This window comes from Passer montanus, unplaced genomic scaffold, assembly GCF_014805655.1.
Source record: "Passer montanus isolate IOZ18808 unplaced genomic scaffold, ASM1480565v1 scaffold167, whole genome shotgun sequence".
Lineage (NCBI taxonomy): Eukaryota > Metazoa > Chordata > Aves > Passeriformes > Passeridae > Passer > Passer montanus.
This window is the reverse complement of record NW_024363938.1, coordinates 402078-414421: the sequence shown is the minus strand read 5'-3', so window position 1 is coordinate 414421 and position 12344 is coordinate 402078. Positions and strand designations below refer to the sequence as shown.

Below are 12344 nucleotides of genomic sequence, written 5' to 3'. Positions count from 1 at the left end.
CTGTGAATCAAGGGCTTCAGGAAGACCTAGCAAGCATCAGATTTCATCTTCCTGTAGAAAGGAAATTTCCAAGAAACTGAATATTCCTGAAGCTGTGAATGATGGAGCTATAAGTTGTGCTCTGGAGCTAAAAACCTTTCTAGACACCCTGAACATGACACCTGCAAATAAAACAACTCCCAACCCTCAGCTCCCAGCTCCCAAACTGGAATTTCATTTAACAAAGAACAGCCTTAAACTGAGGAATCTACAGCCTGAAAAAAGCTTCCCAGCTGCCAGGAATGCTAATTTTCACTTCCAGTTCAGGCTAGGGGAGGTTTGGCCCTGCTTTAATGTGCTCCCCACCAGCCCACTCCTCATCTGCTGCCAGCTCTGCTCCGTGTCACCCTCCTGCCTGTGAGGGGACCCAGCCACCAGCACAGGGTGGCCAAGCTGTCACCGCCACGTCCTGCTTGACAGCAAAGCCCAGCAGCAGAGGACAGCGTGGCTCTGAAGGCTCCCAAAGTTGCTTTGTTGCCTGAATTAGCCTGCAGGTTTCAGGAACTCTGGCTGCAGGAGCTGTGTGAGGTGGTCTGGCAGCAGAGCTGGGCTGAAATGCTCCCCTGGCGACCTCCAGCCCTTTAACTCCAGCTTAAACAAGCCCACAGAGCAACGGCAAGGGAGAAAAAAAATCAGCACTGCTCTAACTGTTCAACAGCTTGACAGCCTGGAGCTACAGGGGGAGTGTTACAAGAAGTGTCCACACTCCATCCTCAAACAGATTTAAGAGCCCTGACAAATGGCCAAGCTCTTATTAGTGCCATTTGCTTGACAGCATCCCAACAACAAAAAAGAAAATGACACAGGAAAATATAGCCAGGCAAACCTAGAAGACTTTCCTGACATACATGCTGTTTAAGCTGCACCCATGAGTGCCTTCTTTATTTAACAGGCAGCATTTCCAGCAGCCAGCATGAAATGCAAAGTAAGTTTAGTATTTTTCTAGGAGCCTGGATCATCAGGAAGTATAGAGGAAATGAACAGGAAGAAAGTTCTTCAGAGCAAAGGAGGATTCCTTGTAGCCAGCCAGCTGCACTTGTCAACTCTACCATCTGTGCCTTGAACAACAAGCAAAGGGACCAACTCAGATGTGGCTGAAACATTTTATCATTTAGAAGAAAAGCATTTAACCCCTTGATGCTCTATATTCCAACAAGGACTCTATTTTCCCCCATTTTTTTAGGTTTTTTTAAGCTTTCAGCCTGCAATTTAAATGCAACAACCCAGATAAGGAATAACTGCAACTCCTTCATATCCAGGAGGCAAACCTGTCCACATGAGGTCACGGGGCTGACAAAGGTCTGGAAGGGCACTCAAATTCCCACAGCACAAAGAAATAAATAAGAAGATGCCTCAGGAGGATATGCCAGGTTGTCTACATCCACAACTCACTTCTGGACCTGCTCATTATACTGCATTTGGGAGCCATCCCAGAGCAAGAGCCTCTCCCTTCATCTGTGGGGTGTAGGAAATGTGTCCAGGGACTCTCAGCCATATGGAGGATTTGATGAAGAGCTAAAAGGGTCACGTTAAGATTGGGGAGAAAAAAACCCACAGACCTCACAGCATAAATAGAAAAAATGGTTACAAAGGCATGAAAGATGATGGCTGCTCTAGAGAACAGCTTGTACTGACAAAGGCTGAGAAAAAGGCACCTGAAACTTCCATTTCAAAATGGTCTGGAATCATAAATAAAGATACAAAAGCATGCAGAGAGAAAAGGAAACATGAGCTCTTGTGTAGAGCTGCAAGAAATGTTTGGACAATGCTCTCAGGCACAGGGTGGGATTGCTGGGGTGTCCTGTGCAAGGCCAAGAGCTGGACTCTGATGGTCCTTGTGAATCCCTCCCAACCCATGAAACCCCTCAAAAACAGCTGACCACACTAAAGGACACAGAAAAGCTGCCCTTCCCATTCAGAAAGAGCTCAGAGCACACAGGAACAAAACAAATGGTGCATCAGACTCTGTTCTGGATACAAACTTTGACAGAACTCTTCAGCTGTGAAGGCAGACTGGGCCTGAACTCCCTAACTCAACCCCAAATCCAGACCAACAATCCCAACAGATATCCAGAGGGAAACATGCAGAGGTCCAGGAAAGAAAGTTCTTTTGTTTCTGCTGGCATTTTGGAAAGGCCACATCCCATCTTTCCACAGCCAGCCTGGCATCACAACAAGCTGCAACAGCACATGGTGGCCCAAGGATGATGGTGCAGAATCCCAGGATCACTGAGGTTGGAAAATGCTCTGGGATCATCAAACCCACCCCTGGATTTGGAAAATGCTCTGGGATCATCAAACCCACACCCTGTCACCCAAACCAGAGCACAGAGGCAAGACAGGGACTGAGCAGATCCCCTCCAGAGGAGCCAGTGCTGTGAGAAGCTGGCCTACCACATCTCAAATGGAGTTTTTAAGTGCCAAACTGACCTGTTTTAACCACCCAATGCAGCATGAGCTCTTCCAAGCAGAGCTGTGAGATGTCACCGTGTGTTCCCAGCACACCACCCCACTTTGCAGGATCTCCCTGAACCACCAGTGTGTACTTAAGCATGTCCTAACCTCAAACACCCCCAGAAAAACACAGGAATTTTATTCAGTAAAGAGAAGCCAGCACAGAAGAGTCACTACTTTGATATTTACTGACAGGAAGTGAAAAATGGCTCAGACTCAACTTTTTGCAAGCCTGAAAGAACATCCAAAAACTTTCAGAGACAAGGGAATTTAAAATAGCTACGGGGCTGCAGGACAAATACAGCACACTAAAAACCTTCATAGAACAGAAACTACAAAAAGTAGGGTTGGTATGGATTTATCAAACCTTAATGTGTGTGGGGTGGGTCAAAAGAAAATAAAGGTGAGTGGCAAAACAAGACACAAGGGCATTCAATAAACCACTACACAAACAATAAGCCCCAAGTAGATAATTTTATCCAAATGAGATCTGGTGTTTCCCTCCTCTAAATGTTAGCATAAAAAAAGGACATTACTTCTCTAACTCACCCACACAAGAAATGAAAGAACAGAAAATACACAACTCTTCAGTTGTAGCCCAATATATACCCAGGCAATGCAATGAATTAAGCAGAGGCCTCTAAGAAAATTAATCATGCAATTAAAAGCTATTATACTACAGCTCCACAAAGGCAGAATTAAGTTTATAAAGACATTTCTTAAGCACTTCACTACAAAAAACTGGATATTAAGCAGTTTTTCTGCACTGCTGCACGCTGGGGCTGTGGAGCTGGGAGTTCATCTTTAAAGGGAACAATGCCAGCTTTTGCAATAGTCATCATCCCAAACACAGAGCAGTTGAGTTTAATTTTTTTAGCTGCACAGTCAATTACCATTTGAATCACAGAGCCACCACTTGAGCTACACTGCCTAAGAATCGTTATTAAGATAACCTAGATTTATGCAGCATGATACAGGGCCTAATTGCACAATTATTTATTTCCATTCTACAAAAATGCCTTTTTTTTTTTTTCCCAGGGCCTCACAGACAAGACAGCAAACGAGGCAGATGACGACAGGAGCAGAGAGGATGCTGGCTTGAATTAGAAACTGGAACAAGGATTTGTTTACATCTGAAATATCAACCTGGGCCTAAGACACGTCCAAAAACTAACAGAACCCAAAGGAGAGTCAACTGCCCACAAATAATCCACGTTTCAGGAGACATCCTGCTCCACAGGGCCACACATTTGCAAATAAATTCCCTTCTTACAGCCCAGAAATTGCCATTCCAGTAACTCACAGGAAAGCACAAGCACACACAGCTTTAATCCCAAAAAACCTTCACCCAAGTGCCAAATCGAAGGAGCCCACACCTCCCCTAGGATTTAAGATGAGGCACAGGGCATATCCAGGAATTACTATCCACAACTCCAGGCTATAAATCCTATTTTCCTTCCTGAAAAAGCCATGCAATAAATTAACCTTCAAGATCCACCCTGTATCAGGCACAGTAAATGAATAAAAATCACACAGAGCTCCGAGTTGCTCCAAACTAGAAAGGAGCTGGGCTCTGGGAGTTAGTTATGAGTAATGACAGTATCTTTGGTCTCTAATGTAATTAAGGGATTTGACAGCTCAGCTGCCTATTCCCTCCCTTCTCTTCCAGTTTGTCAGAACACAACAATTGTCCTTTAAATCATTATCCAACAACCATTTTCGTGTTTAAACCTGTTGTAGGGGAAGACTCTGGCTAAGGTACCAGGGTATAATTTGTCAGCTTATGCAGCATTAATATGGCAACAACATTAATCCATTGTAAATATAATTTCATTTAAGGAACTATTCAGCGATTCACAACCTGCAAAAACTTAGTGGACAGAAGCTTTACATATAACATTTCAACTTTGTATTTGTACTCCCTGAAGTTTGGTTTTGACTTTATGCTTTTTAACACAGGTGGGTTTTAACACAACATCCTTTCAGCCATATTATTACTGAATAAATTATATCAATTGCTTCCACAACAAAGAGGTGTCCAAATCAACCTACAAGGAAGAGAATGGAGAGTACAGCCACCTCTCTTATGGGAAAAAAATTAAGATAATTCTGTATTCCTCTACACAGTGTTTTAAGACATCAATACTCACTGTCTCTACAGCAGTCACTGTGCTCCACAACACTTTGGTAAGACAAGCAAGTTCTTCTTGGTGTCTTAAGTGCAGCACTGAGTAGGCAGCAACAGGAATTTTGTCCCAAAGAAAAGCCCAGCAGTTATCTAGAGCCAGCTAATCTCTGTGCATGTATTCTACTGCAGCAGCAACAGCAGCTCCAGTGTTGCATAAGCTCCACACTCAGGGCTCCATCCTCTCCCAGGTCAGGGGAAGGCAGATGGAATGATCCTGTGGACTTCTAGAAAGGCTTTCCTGAGCAGCACAAATTCATAGAAAGATGCATTTCCAAAATTCACCACCCTCCAAGACTGCAGCTGGACCCAGTGTTGGGGCTGGCCAGCCAACAAGGCAGAGCAAGTGTGGGGTGGGATTTCCACAGGTCCTCAACAGGGACAGAACTGTCCTCAGCGAGCAAACCCCACAAAGTAACTCCCTGAGAGCCAACACCTCATCAGTCTTAGTGCAAGCAAGAGAAAACTTGGATTTTCCCTTAAAAAACACACAGACCCAGTGCTGGTCCTAGCAAAGCTGGCACCTGGTTCAGCATTACTCTCTTCATGTTTAACAGCAAAGCTCTGGATGTTCTGATGACTTCACACACTTAACTGAGCTTAAAACCAGGCTCCAATCATTAATCACTTTGGCTGGGCATTCTCTAAGAGGTCACCATATAAGAAATAGTATGCAGGGTCCACTCATTTCTCTGCCCACCCTGAGGAGAACACACAGCCACCACTTCAGCACCTTCTGCACAGGCAGGTATTTTTTAATTTGGAGTTTAGCTTGTGCAAACAGTCTCCAGATGCACTGAAAATTTCTGGTGATCCAAGTTGAAGCCTTTCCCTAAGAATCCTGCACTGCATTTAAACAAATGCAAAGGGACAAGGTGTAATTTGTGAGGGCTTTTTCCGAGTCCCTTTCTGAACAAAAGCAGTGGAAAAGCAGGGCAGGAAGGGGCTGGGTGACTCTGGATGGGATTGCACCCCACAGCAGCTGCTGGAGTGTGGGGTTTGAAGGCTCCAGCTGTCCAACACCCCTATCCACACAACTGGGGCACAGGGCTCAGGGTGCTCTGGCTTGTGAAGAGCAGTGAACCCCCTAGCCCAGGTCAAACCCCAGAAGAGAAAATGCAGGAACACATTTGCAGCAATCACCACCTTGCTTTCTCCATCTGGACAGGTCAAACCCTTTCATCCTTGCTAAGTGCAGAAAGAGCAATCTCCTGGGATCCAACACATCCTGCACCAAGCAGGGAACTGAAACTCTGCTGAGTCCCCAGCCAGCAGGGCTCTCTGTGCAAACAGACTTCTGAGATTAATTCAGAGCAAAACTGGCACTAATCTTGTCCAAAACCCAACATCATCCCAGGCTCCAGAAGCAAAGTGAGTCTGCTGGGCTCTAAACACTTGCTAAGGAACATGGTTTACTTCAGAACAAAGACATACTTTCCCACCAATAAAATGCATTGCCAGTTGGTCTCTTCTAGTTTTTTCTAAACCCTCCCTGTGCTTGTGTGCGAGACAAACTCGTTACAAAACCTCTAACAAACTTCAATTTTAAAATGAGACCAAGTCTTTTAAACAAATGGCATTTCCAGCTCGGGCTCTATTTTTAAACACAGTATAGACCTCATGCCACTAATTCACTTTTTTTTTTTTCCTGGAAGCTGAGCCATTTTGAGTCAAGTCCCATAATTTAAAATTTCATTAAAAATGCAAAGAGCTTTAGGACTGCAAACAGCACAAAGCAGTAAGAGATTCTAAGGAGCTTCCTCCAGCAATTTCAGCATTCCCTGCCTTTCATTCCACGAGACAAAGGACGTGTGAGACGTGTAAACTGCTCCCAACATCTCCTCTGCCTGCATGTTGCTGCAGTTTGTACCACTATGTAGGTCACGAGCTCCACATGCTTCAGTCAAGCCCTAGGCTCAGCCTAGCTGCCCGTTTGCACCCCTGTCAGAAGGCCTGGGGACACCAGACAAAGTTTAACCCGAGCTAGGACTGCCACAAGAAGCAGTTACATGCTTTTTGTCCCCCACTTGCTAAACTCACACACAGAGCTCTTAAGACACAGGCAAGCCATGCACTGCTGCATGGAAATGTTCTCTCTCTGCAGTAAAGGGGGCATCACCAAGCTGCACAATCTCAGAAATAATACACAGAGCGCCTCAGAAAACATCCTGGTGCTTGCAGCATCAAGAAATGCAACCATCAGAGAAGAAAGACATGAATCCAAACTTTGCTTCTTACCCATGGGCACCAAAAAGTATCCAGTACTGCAGAAATTAATTAAAACCCAAATAAAGCAGAAAGAAATATCTTAAGCATGATTTAATGTCTCCACCTTTAAAACCCTTTCTTCTAAGTTCAGAATATATTTTCCAAGACGTGCATAAAGAGTGCTCAGAGACCATCTGATTAGATGACAAGCAGCAGCAGTGTGGTTTTTAAAGACACACAGGCCCATTTTCACACTCTGCACTGATTTTGGGAAGGTGCTGTCTCCCTTTGCTGAAATCCCACATTACACACACAAGGATTCTTAACCAGCCCCTCAGGGCTCCAAGCACAACGTCCTGTACTGCACATACATCAAAATCACTTTTAGGAGGATGTGACAGAGCCCAACCAAGGATTTTGGCACTCCAGCACCTCGCCCAGCCTGCCTCTGGCACCCAGGGGTTCCTGCAAGCCTCTGGATAACACCCATTCCCAAAAAGCTGATCACAGGGGACACTGAGACAGGAAGCCTCGCTCAGAGAGGGGCAGGGGAAAGGGCAGAGCACAGAACACAGGTCCCTCCACTCTCCAGCTCCCAAAGCCCAGGTGAGCAGCAGCTGCTGAGGGCTCTGGAGCTGCAGGAGGAGCCCAGGCCTCCATTTCCCAGAGCCCAGCCAAATTCCCAACTCCTGGCTGCCCTTCCTTTCAGCTGGACAGAGGCAGCTACCCTGACTGAAGCAGGCATCTCCAACATCTGCTCCTCCTGCCATGCCTTGCTGAACAGCTCACCTGGGCTTCAGGTTTTCTCTTTTTTCTCCTTAATATCACATTTTATCCCCTTAAAATCCATGTCCATATGTGTAAGGAATAAATAGGTTGTTCCCAGCTACCAGGAATGGTGAGGAACAATCCCTGCAAAAAGAAGCCTGCACAAAGTGATGAAAAAAATTCAACTTTCACTTCTGCAGCAACATCAGCCTTCAAGCAAAGCCACTGCACAGGCAGAAGGCTTCATTCATTAATTATCTGTTCAAAATATGCAGCTACAAAAAAAAAAACCCGACTTTTTTCCTATGATTTTTTATCATTAAAGAAACCATACCATCTTTTCCACAAATTTCATGGCAGAACTGTAGCCAGCTGCTCCTTTCAGAAACACCAGCCTAAGCACAGTGTAACAACCTCTTTTAACATAAAATTCTAAGAATAAAAATTAAAAATAAGCAATCATCATTTGACACACCATTAGGAAACCTTGAGCAAGCAAGTCCAGGTTCAGCACTCCCTGATTTTCTTGCTGGGAGCACATGACCAGTTAAAAAGATGTGTTTGGGTCACAATAGCTCTCCCGACCCAGGGCACATCTGGGCAAAGATGTCTGAAACACCAAACTCTTCAACTGTGATGGCAAAACCTTTTGGTTTTGCCACCACTTAACTCTTTCCATAAAGCCAACAAAATCACCAAGTGCAAACACCTAAAAATCCAGGCCTAAAAGTATTTTTACCACAAATAAATGCAGGAATAATGAACCAGAGCTATTGGGTTTTTACCTAAAGGCCAAGCAGCACTTACTAAAGTCCAGAACATTTCAGGCTTTTTTAAAGCCACCAAAATTTTAGGCCAAGGCTCAATGCAAAAGCAAGAGCTCTGTACTAGCTACAGCTTTTATCAGCTTTGATCCTGCTCAAAAACTGGATTTATTTGGAGCACTTGCTCAGACCTGAATGTAATTGCTCCAAAACCCAATAAATTTCCACCTAATCCCCTCGCAGAACAGAAACATCTCTCCACAGGGAGAAGCCCAGCTCTGAGCACCACTGTCAACATTCATTTTCCCAACTTCTAAACAAAGTTCTTGCCCCAAAATCGTTCCCACAGCACCAATCTTTCCCCACCACGGAGCCAGACCCTGCCGACAGCAGAGCCCCTACCCACCATGAGCCCTGCAGGGCATTCCAAACTAAACATCTGCCCCACGCAGCTCCAACACATCTGTTCCAAAGGCCACCAAAACGACACACCGGCTTTTGCCTCATTAGCCGTAATTGCACGCTAATTACTTATTCCAGAATAGGTATTCTATACAATCCTCCTCGATGAGACCCGTTCGTGACACATCCTCGTACAGTTCACCACGAAAAAAAAATGGTGGGTTTTGGCCGTTTTGTTTTTTTTTTTAAATTTGGAAGGAGCGATTGCCACCTCTTGTCATGGAGAGCCTTGCTGCATCCTAAGGAACAGCTCTGCCTCAGCGGAGGGCTGCAAATCAGGGCAGAGGACACAGGCTTCCACTGAAGCAACCCGAGGAAAGCCACAGGCCTGCCGCGATTATAATCGCGACACAAGGCGAGTTACTAAATAAATATCTATATATATATATTTAAAGCGCTGTGCAAACCACGGCGGGTCGGGCGCATTTGCTGCGTGCGCCCAAAAGGCAGCAGGGCCGGAGGTGAGCGGCCAGGGGCTCCGGGGCCGCGGGGAGGGGGGCACGGCCCCTGGGCGGCTCGGGGGGGCCGGCAAGGAGCGCTGGCGTTAATCCTGGAGCTCCCGTTAATCTGCCGGGCCCGGACAAAAGGCGGCCGAGGCGGCGGCGGCGGCGGGGGAGGGCGCGGCGGCCCGGGCGAGCCCCGGCGGCGGAGCGGCCGGGGGCAGCGCGTTAGGTAACGCCGCGCGGGTCTGATGCAATCGCGGGACGTGCGGGAGCAGGAGCGGGAGGAGGATACAGGTCAGGTCCAGGTCGAAGCCATCCTCCTGGTATCGCCTTTTGTTCCTGCTGACGATCTCTTTGATGATGGCGGTCATGTCTGGCAGCCGGGGGCCGCTCCGGGGCAGCGCGCAGGGCCCGGGCGGCGGCCGCGAGGCACCACCGGGCGGCCCCGGGCGCGCTCCGCTCCCCGCCCCGGGGGCCGGGCGGTCGCTCCCTCGGCTCTTCCCGGCGGCGGCTCCTCAGGGCGGCACGGCCGCGCTCATCCCCCGGCCCGCAGCGCTCGCCGGCGCGGGGCGCCCATCATGGCCGCGGCTTCCGAGAGGGACGGCGGGCGGCGCCGCCACGCCCACGCGACGCATCCGCCAACGCGCAAAGTAGTCCCTCCCACCCCGCCACCGGAGAAGCGGCGCACCGTGGGGGGGGAACCGGGGGGGCGGATCGCGCTGCGCGCGCCGTCCGTACCCCTCTGCCCGCCGGCCCCCCTCGCCGCACGGAGGAGGCGGGGGACAGAGGGGGAGGCGGCGGGCGGAGGGATACGGGCGGTGAAGCGAGGCGGCGCGGTGCTGCGCCGGGTCACGTGGGCGCTGGCGGCGGCGCCTCCCCCGCGGGCGGAAGTGGCCGTGAGGGGCCGTGAGGGGCCCCGGCAGCGCCGCCCGCTCGCCCCGCAGCCCAGCGCCCCAGCCCGGCGAGGGGGGGAACGGGCTCGGTGCGGCCCCCCGGGGAAAGGCCACGGGGCCTTGAGGCGGCTCGTCGTCCTCCCCTCACGCCCCCCGGGGTTGGCGTGCAGCGGAGGAGCCGCGGCGAGCGAGCGCCTGTCGCCCCCTGCGGCCACCGGGGCAGCGAGGGAAGGGGATTTGGGGCACCTGCTGCCCTCGGAATGGCAGAATCCCTGAGGCTGGAAAATCCCATGGAGTCCCAGCTGTGCCCACCTTGTCCCCAGCCCAGAGTGCCACCTCCAGCCCTTCCTGGCACACCTGCAGGGATGGGCACTGCAAAGCTCCCTGGGCAGCCCCTGCCAAGGCCTGAGCACCCTTGCCATGCAGAAATTCCTGCCCCGCAGCCCGTGGTATTTCCATGGAGCTTTCTGTCCATTCTCCTTCCCACACTGATTATCCTGGCAGGGAGAAAGCCCTGGCTATAAATCTCTAAATCATTCTCTATAACTCTTTCAAGCATTGGGGAATGAACCCCGTTGTACAAGGCTCTTTGCACTCTGAGCTGAGAAATTTGGGGATTTAATGTTTTGCAGGAAATGACCTTTAAGGGCTCAGAATGAAGTGGAATATCAAGCTGAGGGATGTCCCAGGCTGCTGCAGCCCCCAGCCTTTGCGAGTGCTCCATAATTCCTTTCAGACTCGTACCAAGTTGCACCTGGAGATGTTTCACCACCATTATTCCCACCGCAGAGCTGTTCCCAGAACCTCCTCCTGCTTTTCAGGATAAGTATATTTGGGGCTGGTCTGCCTCCGTTTATCCTCGTGCCAGCACTGGCCCTGTGTGGGCACAGAGTCCCTGGCAGCCCCTCTGTTCCCACACTCCCGCTTTCCTCCAGCTGCAAACCCCACACTGGGAACAGGGAAACCAGCCACAACCCCGAGCACAACCCCTCAGCGTCTGGGTAAACTGGAGCCCAACCCACCACCCTGAAAAGCTGCACTTCCCCACGTCTTTTAAAAGTGTTTTTGGGTGGGATTTCTGCAGAGGTTTTGTCACAGCAGTCGGGTTCGAGCTGCTTTTCCTCCTCTCTCTCTGTGTTTGCATTTCTCCTCAATTGCACCACAACAGATGCCACTTTTTCTCCCAGGAGTGGGAAGAAAACCAGAAGGGTCCTAAATGTTTTCGAGCACAATGGTGCACACGAGCTGCCAAACAAAAACCCCCAGAAGATGATAATATTTATTTTTTTTTACCATCAAAGCCTGCAGGAGCAGCGTGAAAGGGAAGCACTGCCTGAAGAAATTCCTGCTGCTGTCCCACCTGAACCTCCCCTGGCACAGCCTGAGGCCGTTTCCTCTTGTCCTGCCGCTGGAAAACCTGGGCTGAAGAGGAATTGCCAAAACTCTGGGTTCATTAGAGAGATCTTGCCATTTCCACATTTTTCCTGGGCGTTCTTCTTTCACTGTGTGTGTGTTGGAAATAAGTGAGATATGATTTATATCGGCTATGTATCCATATGTACGTATAAATTATATACCTAGCTATATAAAATATGTATATATAGGCATGTTTTTATGTTATATTTATTATTTTGTATTTGTTTCTATGTATAATTTTGTGCTCCTCTTAACACGCTGTACACCTTATGAAGTGTATGTGCTAGTGGGAAGTTCCCGCTATTGTAGCCGGGAGCGGTGGCCCGGGGGGTGCCGGTGGAGCCGCTACGTCCCCGTACCGCCGATCCCGGCCTCTCCCGGCCCTTCCCGGCCGGCGCTGCCCCGCATCCAGGGGCGGAACCTTCGCGCGGGCCGCCGCCGCCCGGAACCTTTGGGCGGGGCGGCGAGCGCCGCACGGACGGCGGAAGCGCCGGACGCGCCGCCGCCGGGCCCTCGGTGCTGCCGCCGGCTCCGGCCCCGCCGCTCCCTCCCGCTCCTCCTCCTCCTCCTCGCCTTCCTCCTCCTCCTGCTGCCGCGGGTCCCGCCCCGTGTCCCGGAGAGCCGCCGCACGGTGAGTGACCCGGCGGGGCAGCGGCGGAGCGGCCGCGCCGCAGCTGCCGGGCGGCGGGAAGGTCACGGGCGGCGCGGCCCG

At 49.9% G+C, this 12344-nt stretch overlaps 2 protein-coding genes across 3 annotated transcripts in view; one reads left to right on the top strand and one right to left on the bottom strand.

The window, feature by feature from the left end:
* PTEN (phosphatase and tensin homolog) overlaps positions 1-9777 on the bottom strand; it is a 48202-nt gene extending 38425 nt beyond the window's left edge. Inside the window, exon 1 of the mRNA XM_039703682.1 lies at positions 9616-9777. Coding sequence (XP_039559616.1) covers positions 9616-9694 — 79 coding nt within the window. The 5' untranslated portion in view covers positions 9695-9777. The remainder of the gene's footprint in view (positions 1-9615) is intronic.
* Positions 9778-11940: 2163 nt separating this feature from the next.
* Positions 11941-12344, top strand: part of ATAD1 (ATPase family AAA domain containing 1) — a 13996-nt gene continuing 13592 nt past the window's right edge. Inside the window, exon 1 of one of the 2 annotated variants that reach the window (XM_039703686.1) lies at positions 11941-12263. The gene's annotated coding sequence lies outside the window, so the exon portion shown is untranslated. The remainder of the gene's footprint in view (positions 12264-12344) is intronic. The other variant, XM_039703685.1, reaches the window with a different exon arrangement.